Source organism: Oryzias latipes, chromosome 22 (assembly GCF_053564925.1).
Source record: "Oryzias latipes strain Hd-rR chromosome 22, Olatipes_Hd-rR_3.1".
In the NCBI taxonomy this organism is placed as follows: Eukaryota; Metazoa; Chordata; class Actinopteri; order Beloniformes; family Adrianichthyidae; genus Oryzias; species Oryzias latipes.
In genome coordinates this window covers 5,189,476-5,211,177 of record NC_136258.1, presented here as the reverse complement: position 1 = coordinate 5,211,177, position 21,702 = coordinate 5,189,476, and the positions used below count along the sequence as shown (strand labels likewise).

The 21,702-nt window shown below is 43.9% G+C and overlaps 1 protein-coding gene across 1 annotated transcript; it reads right to left on the bottom strand.

The window, feature by feature from the left end:
• Positions 1-1,018: 1,018 nt before the first annotated feature.
• gabrg1 (gamma-aminobutyric acid type A receptor subunit gamma1) lies at positions 1,019-17,978 on the bottom strand. The gene is made up of 9 exons (XM_004082773.5): positions 17,762-17,978; positions 16,578-16,738; positions 14,953-15,020; positions 12,746-12,966; positions 12,508-12,590; positions 9,074-9,211; positions 8,846-8,998; positions 1,998-2,200; positions 1,019-1,920 (listed from the first exon to the last, which is right to left on the bottom strand). The coding sequence occupies exons 1-9, from the start codon at positions 17,821-17,823 to the stop codon at positions 1,639-1,641; spliced, it is 1,371 nt and encodes a 456-aa protein (XP_004082821.2). The 5' UTR covers positions 17,824-17,978; the 3' UTR covers positions 1,019-1,638.
• Positions 17,979-21,702: the final 3,724 nt, after the last annotated feature.

Here is a 21,702-nt window from a genome sequence, read left to right as displayed (position 1 = left end):
GAGAGAAAGGGTAGTTTCAACTTTAAATGAAGAAGGTTTTTTTGTCAAAAAAGGCGAACCTTTAATAAACAGAAAAGTGTAGCCTCAGACTTAACCTTTCATCTATTTCCAACAGTCCCATGAAACCCAAACAGAACAGGCCCCTTCTACTAAGGTCTTTAGCACCTGAAGAGGCTCATCAGACAGTTGAAGAGAACGTCTGTCCCGCATCCCCTCACCCAATTCAAAGACAAAAGAACCCCTAACAGCGCTCAGCATGGCTTTCCTAAGGTTTCAGACAGATACTCTGGTGAGACACAAGAGGAACTTTCTGCAGAAAACATCTGAACTCAAAACTTAAGGAGTAAGACGTGGCGGTGGAAGTATGGTGATGTGGGGCGCTATTAGTTCATGAGAACGTTGGTGTGGAGCAAGGATCCAAAAGCAGCAGATCTGCCTCTAAACTGATTTACAGGAAGGTTCTGGTAAAAGTCCAGACCTTCCCCCCAGCAAAAAGCTCTGCCTTCCCAATCTTTGAGTCAATATTAGTATAATTATAGACAAAAATGAAAAAAATCATCAATGCAAGCTCTTTAAGTAATCAGTAATAGCACCATAGCAAAAAGAACTGCTGTTTTGATGTTAATAATAATAATAAAACTGCTTGAAATACATTCCTTTAACCTTTCTTTTGTAATGTCCGTCCACTCTGCTGTTCCCATTTGTCGCCCTACCAAAGACTTCTGACCCCCCCATAAATGTTCTGGCTCCAGGAAATGCTCCAGCACAGCCCCCCAACACCAGTCACAGCTGCTTTTCAAATTCACTCTCCTTGTTTGGTGCATCAGTCCCACAAACGTCCCACAAATGAGCCAAAAAGACACTGATGGGTTGAAGATGGTGTCACAGCACTGAGTACACAGAAACGGCTTTCTTTCTAATATTGAAACTATGCTACAAACAGCTACTTTGCTGCACAGAGAGACTCGAAGAAAATGCTGTAAAATTATTTTTTTTCCCCTATCAGGCAGATGAAGCAGCAGAGTGGCTCCTCTACATGCAGCAGGGCTGGTAGAACCTGGTTCAAGTCATCCAGGAGCAACGCCTTTCCAGTGATGTGGTCAACAAGGAACAAATTATGAACAGGTGGACACTTTTCACGTGTTTGACGTTCTGAGACACGTTACAGTAGAAAATCTGGCCTCTGCAAAAAACAACCACGGTTGTTGCTGATGGCTGTTTGGCTCCGCCTCTCAGAGGAGCTCGCTGCAGAGGATCGGCTAGAAAAATAGAATTTGGTTTGCTCCATGGAGGCCTTAAAGGTTCCATAAAAATGACCCGCTGGGAAAATGAAGGAGCATGCAGTGAAAGAGGAAACAACCGGCTATAATTTCATGACAATTCTCTTTTTTTTTCTTCACTAAATGAGCAGCTTCAAAAGAAGAAGCAAGCGGTTTGGCTTCTTTTCTTTAAAAATTCAATGGCAACGTTTCCTCTGTGGTTCCCTGGAGTTTTATATGTGCAAATGATTTTCCTTCACGAGAGTCATCACCTGCAGCGTCAGGTAAGGAGCTGCCCTTACACTGCAGACAGGAGCATCTTAGTTCCTGTCAGAAGATTGCACATGTAAAGCTCCAGCTGCCTTTCTCCCCCTGCACTTCACAGATACAGATACCCGATCCAGTACACCAGATTGAAAAGGCCAAAAGCAGTGGGGAAGAAAATTCTGGAGTACGAGTCGATCTTGGAAACGTGGACATGCATCCTGTTCTCACGCCAGGCACCTGTGCGGCAGTCGTCGAAGCAGCAGAAGAAGCTGGCACAGTCCTTCCCATCCAGACACTCGTAGGCGAAGCTGTCCTCCTCGTGGTACGGCACAATGTTGTTCATCTGCAGCAGGGAGGTGCCCGGCCGCAGGTTGGCCATGCTGGAGCCTTTGTTCTGTGGAGCCAGCACAGTCACTTCAGCGTTTCACCACCAACACCTCTGATTCAATCGAAGACAGAGGAAAGCCGCACCTGAGCAGAAATATTTGCCTTGGTCTTCTTTGTCTGTCGGTTGCTGGTGAAGTAGTGCAGGGTGCCGTACTCCATCAGAGCAGCAAAGGTGAAGATGAAGCAGACGGAGACAAAAAGGTCCATGGCAGTGATGTAGGAGACCTTTGGCAAAGACTTTCTGGAAATCGTGCTGAGCGTTGTCATGGTCAGAACTGTTGTGATGCCTGCAAGACCAGCAGAAAACCTTCTTAGGGGGAGGCTGATTCACAAATATCCTGCAGGAAACATGTGACGTGGAGAAATCCTGCAGTTTCTATATCGCGAAGCTTCAGTGCTTCTGTGGGAATGAATCTGGAGGTCATCGTCAGGCAGACATGATGGAGGAAGGAGTACCTGCTTTAGTCTGGCAGGTCCAGACATGTCTCCCACACAACCCCCACCATGAGCAGAAAAGACAGACCAGAGTCACATGACAGTACCTCCCCCCTCACCTGCTGACCACACAGGAGGGAAAGACGATGGCGCCCACACTGCGGCGTACCAAGGGCACGCTCAGTTGGATTAAAAACCATCAACGCCATCTACAGTGCCCCCCTGCCTCATCAGTGCACATACTCCACCTGGACATTGTGCCCACAAGTGCACGGTGCCAAAGGCGGCGTCCGTCCTTCTTGGAATGTAATTGCCATTGACTGCATCAGAGAACGGGACTGAGCGATTGCGACGTCAGCCATGGAAACGACCAAATGAAGTCAATCAGTCGCCATTTGTTCACGATTCAGATGCCGCCATGTTGGAGCCAGATGACGTCTGTAAGCAGTGACTGATCCAAACCAATAAGTCAACATTTCTTTAGCAACTACTCACGCCAATCGGGAGCGAGCTGGTTAGAAGGCCACAACCTCCACCACTTGAAAGCGGGGTAGAATAAATCTGTCGACAAGCGTTTAAAAAATTCAACGTGAGACCCCCTACTTTTACTGAAGCATCTGACTCGTCAGTTTACTTAAACTAAAGAACAAATTTTATGAAGAAGAAGAAAAAGATGAACAAAAACATGTTTAAAAAATAAGGTATCAGATCAGGAATGGTTATTATGACCAAAAGAAGGACTGAATAACAGCTGTTTATTTCTCTGTAGAAGTTCATGGGATTTTGGCTTCTTGGACGCAGCAGGTACTTCCTGTTTGGAACGCCACAAGGGAGGGGAAAAATCAGTCCAGCTCTCATATACAGTCAATGTTTATCACAGTCCTGTCAGTGAACTAGGAAAGCAGCCAATCAGTGTGCAGCAGCTGATCATAACTGTGTTTGCTGCATGCAGTGTCTGAAAAACACCTGGAGGATCCAGACCTTCGGTGTAGCACAAGACAAAGCAACAAATAAAGCCAGAGTTAGGATCTATTCATCATAATAGGAGGCTGCAGGCTTTGAAAGATAAGATGCAGTTACATGCATTTACTCTGTGAGGCCCTCTGCAGGCTGTACAGCATAGAGACGCCATTTGTAGCGGGTTTGTGTGGAAGGTTGACGCTCATAAAGACGTTCTTTTTACAGTTTTGCTTGTTGTAAATTAAGAATGTAAAGTGCTGGGCTGACGACAAACTCAAACTCATAAAGCGATAAAGTGGAATAATGAAGAAAATGTCTTTTCAGCATTGCTTGAAGAACACCTGCTGATTTTTTTTAGAGCTATGTATTAGCAAGAGTCTGATATGATATACACACCGACATGGACCAATACTGTAATAGAGACAATAAATCACTATTATATGAAAGGGTATGACTCTGAAAAACATTAAGAACTGCAACTGTATCTCACAAACAAGTTGCTTTTACCATAGCAAACTCATAGTGCTTTTATTTTATTAAATCTACTGTCACAAACATAAGAGTGAAGATGGACAATAGTTTTCATTTGGACAGGCAGATCAGTTCGGTGGTGACATCCAGTTTCTTTCAGTTAAGGCAGCTGGCTAAAGTCATATCGTTTTAATCATGAAAGCACTTTGAGACAGTCATCCACGCCTTTGTTACAACTCGGCTGGATTACTGTAACTCTCTTTATTTTGGCGTCTCCCACTCGTCCTTGTCCTGCCTCCAGCTGGTGCAGAACGCTGCTGCATGTTTGTTAACTGGAACGTGGAAGAGAGAGCATATCACACCAGATCTTGCTTCTCTACACTGGCTGCCTGTCCATTTTAGAGTTCATTTTAAAATTATGTCATTTGTTTTTAAATCTCCAAATGGTCTGGCTCCGCCCGATCTCTCTGAGCCGCTACAGCCGCGTTCCCCATCCCGCTCGCTTAGATCAGCTGACCAGCTGCTCCTGGATGTGCCAAGGACACGGCGGAAACTCAGAGGGGATGGGGCGTTTGGAGTTGCTGACCCCAGCTTGTGGAATGGGCAGACCCAGTCATTGAATGATTTTAAGTTAAAAAATCACTTTTTCTGTCTGGCGATTTTTGTTGATTTTGTTAAATTTTACTACTTTCGTTTTATGCTGTTCATTTTAGATTGTTGTTTTTGTTTTATCTTTTATTGTTAAGCACTTTGGTCAGCCTCTGCTGTTTTCAAAAGTGCTTTATAAATAAAGTTGACAGGATTTGCTTTAATTTTGGCAAAATAAGAAATGGTTTTCACAACAAAATATTGTTAAGTATTCATAAAAACTTAAAAGTACCTTCACCCAGTGGGGCGGGGACGTTGTCCTGCATGTTTTCCATGTGGCCCTGCTTATGCACACCTGATTCAGCTCATCATCAGGCTCTGCAGAAGCCGGACAATGGCGGTCATGACAGAGTTGGATTGAAAAAATTGCAGGAAGATGTTCCCCGAGGACCAGGGTTGGGACACTGCCTTAACTAATCAAGTTCTATAAGTATGGTTAAGAAAATGAAGTGCTGTTTATTTCAAACACTGCTAAAATGTACTTGATGAATTTAGCAAATGGCTGCTGGTTTAAACGACAAAAATAAAACAAAATAATGAACAATCTCCAATACTTTTGGATGGGTACCGTCTGGATTTTATTTTGTGCTGGTGCCAAAATGGTTCTTTTAAAAATGGTTCCGGTGTCTGAACGGTGCACAAATCTGTGCTTCAAAAGTGAAAAAGCATCCCAATTTTTTAATCAAAAAGCATATAAGTGTGAAGAAGGAGCGGGACAGGGTGAAGGAGCGGGACAGGGTGAGGACAAGCGCTTGAATGTGCTTAAGATGCTTCATTTCCTTCTTTTTGACAGCCTGCACTGCGGCGCCGCATCTGTTTTCACACAAGTGAACGCATTTTCCACTCATATATCGCCACGACGACGGTCTTTGTTCAGAGCGTTCCTGCTTCCTGCTCAATGAGAATCTTTTAGTTTGAAGTACAGCCCAACTTTGGGTCACTTCGCCCCCAGCCCTGTGGCCGAAGCTCCGCCCACTCACTCCTCACCCAGTCTTATATTAACCCGCCCACAATTTCTGGAAAGGTAAAATGATTGGCTAGAATTGTACAGCCAAACTGAATAAAAAACAAGTGATTGACATGTCGGAAACGACGCACTGACACCGACGTTTCTGTGCGTTTTTATAACGTTCATACATAAAACTTCATGTGATGTCTCATGTCCTCCTGCATGCTAAACTAGGAAGTATCCCGCAGGGCTCCAGACTGCGAGCAATTGGTCGCATTTTGCGACCAAAATTTGAGAGTGTGCGACTGAATTTTACATCCAATCGCACATGCGCGACCAGTAAATTTGCTTCCCCCACCCTTCGTATTTTTTATACATTAAACGTGGAAGGGGCACGTCAATGATCAATGAAATAATCAATGAGACGCAAACGCACACGGACGCAGGCAGACACACACACTCGCGCACATACTCATGAAACGCGAGCACTCTCGCGTGATGCATGTCTGTGAGGCGGCCACTGTGTGTGAGAAGAATAGGGAAAGCCACTGAGTGGCTAAAATGCGTGGAGGGGGCGGGGCCTAGAGATAATCGAGCGCGCGTAAACATCTGTGGGAAGGAAACTGAGACAAATATCACAACCTGATATGTGCGTCTGAACTATGGGTAAGCGAACTATTGATTCATTCTTCCGACCTGCGGCTAGTGTACCAGTGCCAGAGTGTACAGCAGGGGTCTCAAACTCGCGGCCCGCGGGCTATTTGCGGCCCCCAAGATGATATTTTGCGGTCCCCGCCTTAATATGAAGGTTTAATGTTACTGCAGCCCGCCAGTTTGTCTGAATGACACTTTTTCATCGTCGTGCACGGAGCTGACCAACCAATCACAGTGGGGTATATGACTCTTGGGGGCGGGACAATGACAGGGTTTGAAAGCAGGACACCTGACAGCCCCCTCCCTCCCCGGACCACACTAAGGAGTTCCTTACTTTCCTTTTGAACGTATTTATTCGCTCCTAATTTTCTAAATACATGCAGTCCGTGCTGAACTTTTCTCTGGGTCACACAGACCCGGAGGAAGGTTTAGGTTCTGATTACGGTCACGGCGGCGCATCACAGGGTTTATGCACGGCCGTTACGGAAGCACGCCGCTTCCGCGGGAGTCGGGGCAGCTGAGGAGAATAAATGTCCCACACGTACATGCGTGACAGCTAACGGGGCTTGAACTTTAAACACGTGCGGGATAAAACAACATTAGTTTTAGACTCACTGAAAATACGTGGGGAAAATGCAACGATCAGTGATGAAAGTCTTCCGGGAATTCCCGGAAATCCGGGTTTTTGAGCAAACCGAACGTACTTTCCGGGAAATAAAGACCTGATCTCTACGGACAAATCGCTTTCCGGATTAAAAAATGGTCTGAAATCAGCTAATTTTAGCTTTATTTTCTATATTTCTCCGCAGATCGCTTCCTCTATGGTCGTGGCCATCTCTCGTCTTCCCGGCCTAATTGACCAATGACGGGACGTTTTAGTTGCTTTCGGATGCGTCGACGGGTCTGATTGGCTCTGTCTGCACCACGTGGTCAGCGTGACTCGCTTCCCTAGAGACCAAAACTGGCGGACCCACGCTAAACTTTCACAAACACATCTGAAGAGTTTGCGATCAAATTTGTGTTAAAACAATGGCAGGCATCGTCATTATTGAGCGTGGTCACGACCTCAGTTGTGAGAAGACGATAAAAAACAAATTGAAGTGGTCTTGGCTGGAAAAAAAAGATTTTTAAGGTAGTGTAGGTCAAATACTTTTTTGTGTAAAATAATCTCAAAACCACATTTTGAAATAATTTCAATTTTAGTTTTGAGTTTCAGTTTTTATTTTGAATACATTTCTCTATCTAATTTATTTGTATTTCCTAATTACCATGATTTAGTTCAGTATAGTTAACATTAATTATAAGTATTTGATGGTTTGGACCCGCACTCCCTTAAAAAATAATGTTTACAATGTTTTGTTTAGTTTGTATGTTTGTTTTGATATTTCCCAGATTACTTAGTATTGGTGTTAAAGAATTGATGTATTATGTTATAGAATTATAGTTTAAAGCAGATCCCATATTTTGATGTAATTATAGTTTGAGAAAACAGTGGAAGTGGATGTTGTACATCAGTCATTTCTAAAGCAGAAATAATGTATAAATAACTGAGGTATTTTCATAGAATATCATAGTTACTGGTGTTCTTTTTGCCATTTGGGGCTTTGATGTTACTATATTTTAGCAATTGTATGTTTTGCAGCTTTAAGGAAAAGCGTAGATTGTAGGATTGTGTTACTTTGAGCAATTTTCCAAATTCTTTTTTAGGACCAGCAAGTCCTTAATGGAGAGTCAAACTAGGGGTTTGAATGACAAATCATGATGCTCCAATTAGTCTTAGTTTCTTGATAAAGAAGTGAATAACTAGCTGCCAGAATGCACCAGAATGCATCTAAGACCACGTATTTTTCCAAAATTTCGCTCTGTGCCCGCCATATCGCTCAAAGAAAAGTTCAGGGATTTTTTTCCTTGCCTGACTTTCATCACTGAACGATAGACGTGTTTGAGATGAACCGGCACCTCGCCTGGATCGTTGGGGAGACCAGGCGGGGGGGCTGTGAGATGAAAGCGAATCTGCAGCAAGACTGAAGGACAACAGTTGGAGTTGTCCTTAACATTCAATTTAGTTTTAATATTCTTCTCCCCCTTAGTATGATCTGTGTTATTATATATTTTATGATTATTTTAATGTTTTGTGATGTATGTAGCCTTTTTTAATGAATTGGTATTTTAAATTATTTTAATTAATCACTCCACTACAAAAACCATCAGGACACATGTCCCATAATGCATTGTTTTGTAGTCTCTAGTTTCCAGCTGTGTCCGGGTAGGTTTGCCCCTTGCTCCCACCCCTTTCTCGCGATATTTTTGCGATGATTGACAGTTGATGTTGGAGCAAAAACAAAAATATATGTCTCACACCAGGTGATCTGCGCAGCGTTGAGGGTGATCTCAAACACGCTTATTGTGCATCTTGGCTGCACCTATTTGGTGTCACCAAGATAAATTTCCATCCGTTTTCTTTACTTATTTGTACTGTCATGACAGTGATGGTGCTGTCAGTTTACCTTCTTGTTGCATCTTCAAAAGTGCAGAATAAAATGTGACACTGAATTTGAAACAGCACATTGTAATTTCTGCATCTGTTATTAAAGTATTTATTAGTAATACAGTGGAAGTTAGTAGATTTGGTTAGCATGTTGATTTACGGTATGCGCCCCTAAATTTTCTGGTTGCGCCCCTAAAATTTTCACTTAGGGGCCACTGTGCTCCTACTGAAAAAAGTTAGTCTGGAGCCCTGTCCCGTCATTGTTTTGACTCCCTGCTGTGCAGACTGGACCTTCCAGTCCGTAAAAATTCATTGAACACTTTGTACCTAGAGATGTGCGGGCAGGGACGGCGTCCTTGTTAATCCAGAAGGAGACCCAGGACAGGACCACAATCATGCTGCAGGGGATGTAGGTCTGGATGGTGAAGTATCCCATCCTGCGGCTCAGGTCAAAGAAGATGGTCATGATCACGTACTCCCCTGCAGGTCAATAACACCACAATGAAAAGAGAAATGCTAACGGAGCTCAACGGAGCTTTGGGAGTTTGAAGTAACCTGACTGAGTGTGAGCCACATCCGATGTGTTCCTCATCCCCACAAAGGCAAACTGGTAGAGTCTCCAGTAACGCTGGTCGGCCACCTCCACCGCCCGTCTCTGCCACCGGTACATGATTTCATTCCTCGGATAACCATCTGTAGAACAGCATCAGACACGTGACAGAGGGGTGAGGAGCCACGCTGACGCTGCAGTTCTCAGCCAGTCTCTGAAGCCAGCCCACATCCAGACCGCGGTCAGAGGGTGGATGCAGCCCCCAGCGGTCAGGCCGAGCGTGACCTTCTGAGCGGCGAGGAGAGGAGATGACAGGACACTAAGCCTATCTGTGTGTTTTTCAATGCTTACTGCTTAGTTTGCTCTTGTGATGCACTTTGGTGAACAAAGACTGTTCAAGTACAGTGTTCCCTCGCTATATCGCGGTCCAGCCTGATAGGCTGTAGACCCTGTCAATAAAGTTTCTGTACTGTGTCTCCTGTATAGAATGTGTTCAGTTTGCCACATTCAAATACGTCTTTTATCGGATCTGTGTTTTTATTTTATAAAATTGGACTTAATTTTCTATCAAGGTTTGAACTTTGAGGGTTTGAAAGCCGTGTCAAACAGCCACTACCTACATTTTGCGCATTTCGCACAGATGAAAATTGGTCATATGTGAATACAACGTGGAAAAAGTGAGAAAAGTTGTGGAATTAACGTGAAACTTTCACAGATAAATCACGACTGAACCACGTTAAAACCTCGGAAGAAGTACAAAGAAACCAAGCAAAGAACACGTATATTAACGTAGAACATGAGTCATGCGTGATTAGGAGGGCAGATCAGACGGCACCTTCTGGGTTCTCTCTTCTTTAGTCATTTCTCTTTTACATGTGTTTGTTTTTGTGTATTTTATTATGAGAGGCTTATTTATTTTGATGATTGGTGTTTTAGCGTTCTTGTTTTTTTAATATTTTGTATGTATGATTTCTTTACATGAAAGGTGCTATAGAAATAAAATCAATTTGAATTTGAATTATTGTGATGTTTACATGCAATTCATTAGAGATTCGAGGGTGAATCACGTAATTTAAACGTGATGTGTGCACCGTATCCGCTAAATAAACATGACATCGGTGGTTCATGCATGAAAAGTCTGTCAGACACGGTCAGACAATGGTCGTGGAAAGCCACAAATTTGTGTATGCATTTCACAAAAATCACACACAACGGTGCAAGATTTACATAATTATTGCATATAAAATACGCAAAAACTGCATAATTCTCAATCGACCAAAGATTTTTAACAACTCAAAACCAAATTCACGTAAAGATGCGTTAGCTGAAACTCTCAATGGACATCTTCGCACATCAACGAATGACGAACGCAAGAGACACTTACGTATATCACGCATGTATCACGAAAGAACAAAAGTTACATACATGGGAATGTGCAAAATGGACAGAGTGGCTTTGTGACACAGCCTTGAACCCAAGGGAAATGTGTGAAAATGTTCGTTTCTGTCTGAGAAAAGTGTGAAGTGAAGAGTTTTACAGCCTTAAATCATCTGTAATGCTTCAAGGCTGTACCTTGTGACCTTCACCTATTGTGGCTTATTTTTAGAACGTAACTCCCATGACCAACGAGGAAACACTGCAGATCACAAATGACCTTTGATCTGTTCAGATGATGTCTCTGGATCCACTCAGCAGCAGCCGGCAGAAGGCCTTCGGTCAAACTGCAGCATGAACGTGTGCAGGCTTGGTGGAGGGGAACCAAAGCTGATTTGGTGTCATTGATGCCCTTTTCAATATTTCCTCAAAATCTAGAATGTATGTTCCTGTTTTCCTCCGGTCCTCGCTCATGTTCTAGTCACATCGTCAGAATTTTAGCTGGTTCTCCCGGACATTTCACGGCTGGGTTTTGGTCTTCTCTTACTCATGGGTGGACATGTGATGTCTGTGGGAATCGGTGTTTTCACTTCATTTGATCCAGCCGGAGTTCTTTTTGTCATGAAGTGACATGTTTCCATGACGATTTGGGCTGATGGTTGGAGGTTAACCCCTCAAAGCAATTAGATTTTTTTTTGTCAGATCACACAGATTTCTCTTTTTTATAGTGAAGAAGGTAAAGGAGGCGACTTGGACTGCAGACATGCATGCTGGGAGATGTCTCGGTGGCTTCTTCACACACTCAACGAGGCAAAGGGGCATTCAGGACGTCTCATCAAACGTATTCAAATGAGTAAAAATGCCATCATGGTGGCAGGTGTGGGTCTTCTTTGTGTCACACCGGGACGGTTCCTGGACATTAGAACCAAATCAAACATGGTTTCTGGAGCTGCAGGACAGTTCATGTCCATTAAAGGCGAGCACTACAAAACAGTTCAACACACCCACGATCAGACAGAGTAACCATGGTTACCCCCATGTTTCCGCTGGTAAAGCCATGGATGCTGTTGGCGTGCACCACAGCACACGTGAGCGTGATGCCACGCCGTCACCATGGCTACCTGACCTGCACACAGAGGTGGAAATGCAGGTCAAGGTGCTCAGAGCAGATCGAGCTGAGCTGAACAGCTGAGAGGAGACGCGACTGTGGGAGTCATGTGACATGCTGACCCCACCCATTTTAATTGAAGCCCAGGTCACACTGAACACTGAATTGGAGCCGACACAATGGGAGGACCTACTGGAAGAATCTCTGAGGTCACTGGGGGGGAAGTGACCTGACATAGGCTTCAGCTGGACGATCAAATGAAGACATTTAGGTTGTGGGATTTTGGTTAAAAATATCAAAATCATAATTAAAACACCATTGGTCACATGGGGACTTGAACGCTCATTGCCGGGGGCGGTGGGAACGTAGCTTCAGATGTGACTTTTAATCCTAATAAAATGTTCTATGTTTCATGGAATCAGTTTTAGAATGTTACTTTCCAGACCAGAGTATACCTGCTCTGTCCAGATCATTGCACGTTCATGCAGATGCCGTGCTGAAGCTCTCTAGAACTGAAGCGGATCGCCCGGAGCGTCACAGGCTGCAGACGCTGGGAACATTCTGACCGATTGTTACAACAGTCAGCGTTGGGTGGGACCAGGGCTTGGAAACCTCTTGGGAGTAGAAAAGCTTTGAGTTTTAGGCGGCAGAGCTTCAAAGTGAAGGTTTCATCCGCTCGTCTGAAGAGGTTTGATGAGACTGTGCCTGTCGGCGAATGGGATGGTCTTTACAGGGTTAGATTCAGATCAGGATGAGAGGGGGGCAAAAGCACAAGGCATTCAGATGAAGAATGACACAGAAAGCACGGGCCGGACAAGAATGAGGCGACCTTCACTTTCTGCTCGAGCACCAGAGGGGTGCGGTTTCAAGCAGGTGGGCCTTTATGAAGAGGACTTTTCTGGATGGGTCGGTCGGGATGGAGTTTGAAAATGAGAGGGAATGCGTCTGACCACCTACAGCTCGAAAACTCCAGCGGACACGAGTGCTCGTCCATGGGAAAGTTATGCAGCTTAAGGTAGCACTCCGCGTTAATTGTCAACCTGACAAAAACAGAATGGTGACAGTTAAGGCTCAGCAGGCTCCACTTCCTGCTCTCTCTGTCATTACAAATGCCACCTCTGACAACCTGAGGCCCAAAACACAGAAAGGCATTCAGAGGAGGACGGACTGGAGCAGCGGCTGCCCGGGGCCCCACCTCAGCGTGTACATGACCCTGCCGTTGCTCCACAGCCTCAGCAGCCGGTTTGGAGTCGTGATCCAGTGAGCGTCCGATTTCCTGGAATTTCTGAAGAAGGTGTCGGGAATCCAGATTTTGCCCACCATGTTGCTGTTGAGCATGAGCAGCTTCATGGAGCTGTTGAACTTCAGCCGGCTGTCGTACCACGTCTGAGCGAAGAAGATGTCGATGGTGTACTCCTGTGGGGGCAGAGAACAAAAACCCAGCAGAAGGGCTGGAGGGCGCTCTTCTCTACATGTAGTTTGGCAGAAATTCAAAGTGTCAACATTTTCCCTGGGCCACAAGTTCATTTTAACCCATAAACAAGAGTAACAACCCAAAATATAGAGTAAAAACTCAATGTGAATGTTTCTACTAAAGAAAATGGTTTAAAAAAACAACCAAGAAGGAAAATCCTGAGGAAGTAGTGCTTGGAGAATGACTTAATTTCAACCGATAAGTCTGAACAGCAAAATAAAAAATAAAATGAACTTCTGCTGCTCTGCAGAAACATATCTGCAGAAAAAACGGTGTCTATGTGATGCTGTTTACAGAACTGCACAGTCAAACATTAACAGCAATATTTTTGGCTATTTAGCCTCTTTCAGGAGAAAAAAAACAGGTTTCATGTTTTCAAATCCATATTTCAACCCTTTAATCCGTGTATTTATTAATGTTACTTTTGCCAAATAAATATTTAGTTAGCAAGCTAAATGTTTTAAAAAAAAATATATATTTTTTATAACTTAATATTTTACTTAGATTGCCCCACCTGTTTGCGACCCTCCAGGACCTGGACAACCCAAAAACCTGCAGTTCCTCCATGGGTTAACCCCGTATGGGTGCATGTGACTAAGGCATTACAGTGAGAGTGGGCTGTTATGGAAACATCAGAATCTCTGGTTCACAGACGGATCAAGAGCCACACTGGACAGAAGGCTGTGGGCCGTCTGTCCGGTTGGACAGATGAAAGGGTCAAACATCAAGTTCCTAGCCCCCATCAGTCCGGTCCAGAGAGGGGAGGACATTTGGATGCTTTCCTGCGTTGAGCCTCTGCAGCTTCCAGAAGCAGTTTTTCCCGAATACCACCAGATCCAGGATTTCCTGACTCTATCAGCAGAAGACCTGGCTGCACCCGGATTCAGCTTTGAGCAGCTGAAGCCTCCTGGTTGGTTCATGTGAGCCTCTAACAGACGACCTTCCGTCTCCTCTGCGACAGAAATTCTGGGGGGGGAAGCTTCTTGTGGCTTCAACTTCCACCACAGACAGTTCAGACACAACCCACCCTGTGAGGGACGGAACTCCTCCTCCAGCCCCCAAGTCAGAGAGCAGTTTCTGCAGTGCTGTTGTGTTTCTCAGCAGCGATACAGAAATGCAGGAGAACAATGCGCCTGGATCTGCAGCGCTGGCCCTCTGGGGGCCGGCTCTGAATGTCAGCACGGGTGTTGGAGCTGCCGCTCTCTGCTCCAACAGACACGCCGGAGCAAACGCCGTCTGCACCACATGCTCTGCAGAAAACAGGAGCCTTCACGGCCGGGTGGGATTCCCGTTCACCCTCTGGGACTGCACAGCTAACTGTTTGATCCTCACAAAGATTTAAAACCCTGATTTTCAACACTCAAGACATTTCAGAAAGTTTGAAGTTGTTTTAACTTCTTTTTGCTCCACGTCTTTGGAGCAGATTATTGTCTCATCAAAAGCTAGGATCTAGAAATAAGAAAATATCAGTCAAAATCCTTTTTCTCTTAATAAACTCTTGACAAAAGGAAAACTTTATTTAAGATTACAAAAAAAATGAAACTGCCATTTTTGTTTTAATGTTAAGGATGTTATTTTAAAGTTTAGACTGCCATTCATTGTCATTAATTTGGAAGCTAGAATGTAGATTTATATTCTAACTGTTATATTTAGATGTCATGAGGATCTTCTTTGTGCTATTTTTTCCCTTGAGAATTTGTATAAGAGACAAAAAAAGTATAGAAACAAGTAGTGAATTACCTTTTCAATTTGGAAATTAGTAAAGTAATTTAATTACAATTTCGAATCTGTAACTAATAAGTAATCAATTACTTTTTAGAAGTAATTTACACAACACTGGCAATAAGACGACAGGAACTCTGCATTACAGCGTCACTAAACCACAAAGGCCAACAAGTTAGTTCCTATGAAGAAAACCGGAGGCTCACCATGTTTATGGGGTCCACTGGTCCGATGCTGTTGACGTACACAGCGGTTTCGATCACGGTGGGCCTCACTGAAACACACAATCCCATCATGCAAAGCATCAAATGACGCTCCACGGCAGGAGAAGTGCCAAACCTGTGACACACGTCACCATCATTGTTTACATGTAAAAACTATTTTTTTCACTCTTTTCACAAAAAAACAAGCTTCAAATCAGACTTTTTGGCTGCTTTTCTTTAGTTTCTAGAGTTTTGCTGCAAACTTATTTTGCATCCATTCCTGTGACTGAACTGCTGTCGGCATCTGAACCACCAGAATAAATTACAAAATACTTTGCACGTTTTAAGAAAAACTCACATTTTACCCCAAAATATGTTTTTTTTCAGCCCCGTTTTCAACCACCAAATGTTGCCTGCTGAAAATAAAAAAAATAAAATCATCTATCAAAAAACTCTTAAAAGAGGCTCTATGAGAAAATTGTGAAGAGTCCTTTTTAAAAAAAAAGAAAAGGTTACAGTCATAGAAGTTACTTCACATGAGACAAAGAGAGCGACCATACTGACAGGTCTGATCCTGGTCTGATTCAGGTTTGGTCTGGGTGTGATTGAGGTCTGGTCCTGGTCTGATTCAGGTCCTTTCCTGGTCTGAGTAAAGTCGGGTAATGGTATGATTCAGGTCTAAATAAGGTCTGGTCCTGGTCTGATTAAAGTCTGTCCTGGTCTCATTTAGGTCTAGTCCTGATCAAATTCAGTTCTGGTTTGGGTCTGATTCATGTCTGGCCCTGGTCTGATTCACTCCTGATGAACCTATTTGTGCAGGTGTGAAAGTTTCCCTAAACTCTGGTCTGGATCAGAAGAAAGAACTCTGTTCCACTTGATGGTCTTAGTTTACCTAAGACCATCAAGGGTCCAATGGTTTTTTCTATGGGTGACATCACACCTCGATTCGTCCATTTTTTTCCAGTCTATGGGATCAACAGTCTGGACAGACATCAGTAGTCAGAGCAAAACTGATTGATTATTGTCTAGTCACCGCGTTCTTACCTCAGAGACATCATAGAACCATCATCACCCACCAATTCCACCAGAACCCCCACATGGCGCCAGAACCGTCCCAGCTGGACTTCAGGAAGTTGGAGATCCTTATTTGGTTTGCCCAGTAATGACCTCTGACCTGAACCCCATGATCATACCACACCCCCAAGTGAACTGCCAGAACTGCATGTAGCACTTGTGGAAGATGGAACGCCTCAGAACATCGTCATGAGGTTAGTGAGCAGCAGACGGTGGAAACGCCGGCTTTTGACATGGCCTCATTTTATTATTGCCTTTGTTTTTGGAGAAATAAATATCAAACCAATAAAAATGATGTTTCTTCTCATTCATTATTAGTAACATCAAAGGGAACTTTATGTGTTTCATTAAAAGTCAGACGACATAGGACGAGGACTGTTGTGAATAACAAGACCCCTATAACGTTTTGTGAGTTGTGTTTATGATCGAGACTCCAACGATTAGTAATCCGTCTTTTAGACTGAATCCTCTCTAGATGACAGCTGGAATGAAACTTGTGGATGAATTCAAAGCTAAACAATTTTTCGGCAGAGACTGTTTCCGGGTAGACTTGCCTCCGATGTCAGGTCGCAGCTTGTTGTCGTAGCCCTGTAGCAGTTTGTTCAGGATCAGAGTCACGTCGCTCTCATAGACCTTCGGTGATAAAACCCAGGTCTTGTTTATGGGCACGTCTTCATAGTCATCGTCCTCCTGTTTGCTGGGGCTGATGGCAGAACTGTGGAAAGACAACAGCACGGAATCCCATTCACTGCAAGGGTGGGGGTTTGAGTCTCAGACACAACACTAAGTAAATGAAAACACAGACATCCATCAAGGATCCATATAGTCAATCCTTTGTTTGTGTGTTTAACCCTTGTGTTATCTTAGATGACCCCACCCTTACATTGACGTGTTCTCCCTACCATGACAAAGGTGGATAAAGTTGGAAAGATTTCATGTAATCCATGGACACCAGTGAAGATCACAAATCAGTGAAGAAAAAAGGTTCATTGGGAGTTGGGTCTAGATGACCCAACTCCCAATGTTTAAGTGCCTAGGATAGCAGAAGGGTTACAGACAGGTGAGCTTCTGCTGACGAAGCATCGAGGAGGCGCCGTGTTTGACTCCATCACACTGAAGCAGCGGTTTTGAGGCTCAGCAGAAAAAAAAAAAATCCGTGTTGGTTTAATGCTGACTTGATGACTTGCTGGTTTCTGGAGCAGCCTCACAGATTTCAGCGTAATGGGGGGGGGGGCTGCGGGGCTGATATCTGCAAAATCTATCATCCTTAAAGCCGCTTTTAAACAGATTTCTTCATTTTCAAATAACAAATAGTATCAAACTAATCTGCAAACACAGAAGTTGAATGTCCAGGAGACTCAGCGCTTCATCACCACTGAAGTCACATGAAGTCACCCTGGACTTCATCAACCAACTTCTACAGGAGGAGGGGCCAACACAGCTTCTGGTAGAAAAATCGCTTCAAACGCTGCAGACTGATAGAAGCCACCAGCAGATTCAGGGTCAAATTGAAATGAGTGGTCAATTCTCAGTGCACGTGCGTGCGCGAGAGCTGACAGAGATGCGGGTGCTCGGTTCGGTTCTATTATCAGCCGTGTTCAGGCCGCCTCCAGCTGCAGCTGTTAACCCCGCACATCTGCACGGACTGCCGTCGTGATCCCGCAAAGGGGGAGACGCGGTCCGCAGCGCGTCCGCGTCACTGCCGAGGCACTGCGGCTCTGTGGGGCAGCGGACTCACCAGAACCCGAGCAGCGCTACCAGCAGCCAGGGCTTCATGGCTCCGAAAACCCCCAGCTCCATCCCAGACCCGAAGGCAGGCGTGATGCGCTTTCGACCCGCGAGGATGCTTAGAGACGGCGCGCAGGAAAGGATCCCATGCTGAAGGAGCGTGTGAATCAGTGCGCGTGCGCGGTGTGGTGGATCCCGGTCCAGTCCCGGCTGCAGCTGCTTGGGTCTGCAGTTCCGCCTGCTTCGTGGAGGCGGGGGGTGTTGCGCTGAGCTAAGGGGTGGGGCTTCCGAGCATGTGAGGCGCCTTGCTCAAGGGCACCTTGACTGAGTGTCACTTAAGTCTCCCCAGATGTGAAGATCTTCTGGATGCGCAGAAAACGACGGGTGGATGAAAAAGAAGAGAGAAAGATAGGAGAAAACAAAAGAAAAATATGGCAAAATGCAAGAACTCATGCTCAGTGAGATTTAACCCTTAACTTCAACCATAACGTTCAGGCTAAATGTGGAGAAAGAGAGCGACAAATACACCTAGACACAAAGACCCACAAAAACTAATTGAAGCCACTGAAAATGATTCCACTCAGCAAAAAGAAAAAGAGGAAATTATCAAGAATGTCCACCATCCATCTATTCCATCCATCCATCATCCACCCATCTATCCAATCCATTCATGTATCCATCCATCCACCTATTCACCTATCATCCATCCATCTACCCATCCATCCATCCATCCATCCATCCATCCATCCATCCATCCATCCATCCATCCAATCCATCCATGTATACATCCATCCATCCACCTATTTACCTATCATCCATCCTTCTATCCAGCTATCTATCCATCCACCCATCCATCCATCCATCCATCCACCCATCCATCTATCCATCCACCCGGCCATCCATCCATCCATCCATCCATCCATCCATCCATCCATCCATCCATCAGTCCATCCATCCAATCCATTCATGTATCCAACCATCCACCTATTCACCTATCATCCATCCATCTATCCATCCATCCATTCATCCATCCATCCATCCATCCATCATCCATATATCCATCCATCCAATCCATCCATATATCCATCCATCCATCCATCCATCCATCCACCCATCCATCTATCCATCCATCCAATCCATCCATGTATCCGTCCATCCATCCATCCATCCACCTATTTACCTATCATCCATCCATCCATCCACCCATCCATCTATCCATCCACCCGGCCATCCATTCATCCATCCATCCATCCATCCATCCATCCATCCATCCATCCATCCAATCCATCCATGTATCTGTCCATCCATCCACCTATTTACCTATCATCCATCCATCTATCCATCCATTTATCCATCTATCCAACCATCTATCTATCCATCCATCCATCCAACTATTTACCTATCAACCATCCATCTATCCATCCATCCATCCAATCCATACATACATACATCTATCCATCCACCCATCCATCCATCTTTCCATCCATCCATCCATCTATCCATCCATCCATGCATCCATCCATCCACCTATTAACTTATCATCCATCCATCTATCCATCCACCCATCCTTCTATCCATATATCTATCCATCCATGCATCCATCCATCCATGCATCCATCCATCCATGCATCCATCCATCCATCTATCAACCATCCATCTATCCATCCATCCATCCATCCATCCATCCACCTATTAACTTATCATCCATCCATCTATCCATCCACCCATCCTTCTATCCATATATCTATCCATCCATGCATCCATCCATCCATGCATCCATCCATCCATGCATCCATCCATCCATCTATCTATCCAGCCACCCATCCATCCACCAACAACGATTCCGTCACAGTGCCCGGATTGGCGTCAATGGGGGCCTCTATGGACCCAGGCCTGAGGATGGGCCTTTTGACCGAGGCTCCTCCCACAGGCCCCAATTGGGCCCAGCTGTGAGGAACATCATGGGATCACTATCACTAAAGCCCACAACCTGTAGGCAAGTTCAGAAGAGGCAAATGCAATGTGGTTTGGGTGCCTAAGGCGGCCCGAAACCTGGTCACTGAACTTGGCTTTTGGGACAAACAACATTTTAAGAGTTCTTGCCTCACAGTGAGAAGGCCCTGGCTCAAATCCTGATGGGAACCTGTCCGTGTGGAGTTTGCATGTTCTCCCTGCATGCATGGGTTCTCTCAGGGCTCTCCTCCAGTTCAAATTATGCTTCATAGGTTAATTGGTGTTTCTAAAGTGTCTTTGGGTGTGAATGTGTGTGTGGGCAGTCATTGTGTGCCTGTGACAGACCTGTTCATGATGGACCCTGCCTTTGCCCAACAGTAGCAGGGACAGGCTCCAGCATCCTCGTGTCCCTGAACACAGCAGTTAAAGAAAATGGAAGGATGGACAGAACAAGAGTCTGAGCTAAGGCACGTAGGAAATAGATTTTGTATATGAAATGCATCTGTCACATAATTTCTGGGCTTTAAGCAGTAAATATGTAGTTTTATTTCTGCCATGCGTTTGTCCCAAATTTAATTTTTTTTTTTTTGTAAATTTAAAATGTGGTTTTCGTTTACTTTAAACTGACCCCTTTTTGACCCCATCCAGACCGCTATGACAAGTTTGTGTTTTAACTTTAAAGACTTCCTTAAAAACACAGTTCTTAATGATTGTTACACTGTTTTTGTGTATTTCTTTCCTGACATATATTGAACCTTTATGCTTGCCATAATAGTATGTTTTTCTAACAGCAAATATTGTATTGTTTTTTGTCCCTTTTTGGATGCCATACAGTATTCTAAAGAAGCATCACTGATTTTTTTCATTTAATTTATGAAAAAAACATAAATTAGCTTAAAGTAAAAAACATGCAGGCCAAAGTGTGGCCAATAAATTAGATCAGATTATATAAACTTTATTCATCCCACAATGGGGAAATTGTCTAATCTTCAGCAGCAAAAAAAGACATTCAGAAATAGAAACAGCAAATGAATTGGTATACAGTACACAGACATGAGGATAAAGTGACTTTCAGAACAACATTATAGATAAATAACATAAAACAACATTATAGATACTCTATGACAAAGTAAATTAAATTTAAACAAAAATAACTAAGTAAAAATGCTCCGCAAAAGCAACCGATAAAGAATCAGAAACAACTGAAAAACAACGACTACAACAAACAAAACACCAAAACACCCGAGGGTCCGTGGAGTAGGAACATGGTTTAAGTAAAAAAAAATTCAAAAGAAAGAAACTGAGAACTACAGGGACCATGAGGCTTTACGCTCTAAGAGAAAGACCTCAAAGGGGCAAGAAAAAAACCCATAAACTATAGTCCCAGATTTACTGAATTCACCAAAAGAGCAATTAAAGGGAAAAAAGTAAGATTTTGATTTTCATATTTAAACAACCAATTTAGATAAAAACAACAAAAAAAAAAAAATTCAAAATACATTTTTTAGAAATTGCTTCTCTGGTACCGGTACTTATATCAACACAGATCCCAAAGAGTGTTCGCCTGCTCGGTGCTATGCAGAATGTAATGAAAATGTTTTGAACAAAACTGTAAATAGAAATACATAGATCATCAGGTGTTGTAAAAAAGGGGTGGGACCACTCAAGATTTTGTCTTTATCCCACGCCTTTTCAAGCACACTGTCTTGTTTCATCTGTCCATTTTAAACTCTTGGGTTAATTTTCATTTGTGTTTGAAAGAAAGAAATTGAATTAAATCGAACTGAAGATGACGTAGCTGCTCACGCAGTGGAAACAGTGACATCTGCTGGCTGTCTTTGAGAATTGCAGTTGCTCTCACCTGCTCCGTCACTCGCCTGTATGGCAGGCCATTTTAACATTAAAAGGCTAGACTGGAAGTGTGTTGCAGATATCTTTATTTGAGTTTTGCCTAGTCAAAAAGAACATTTCAGATATCCGCAACTACATTCTTCCTAT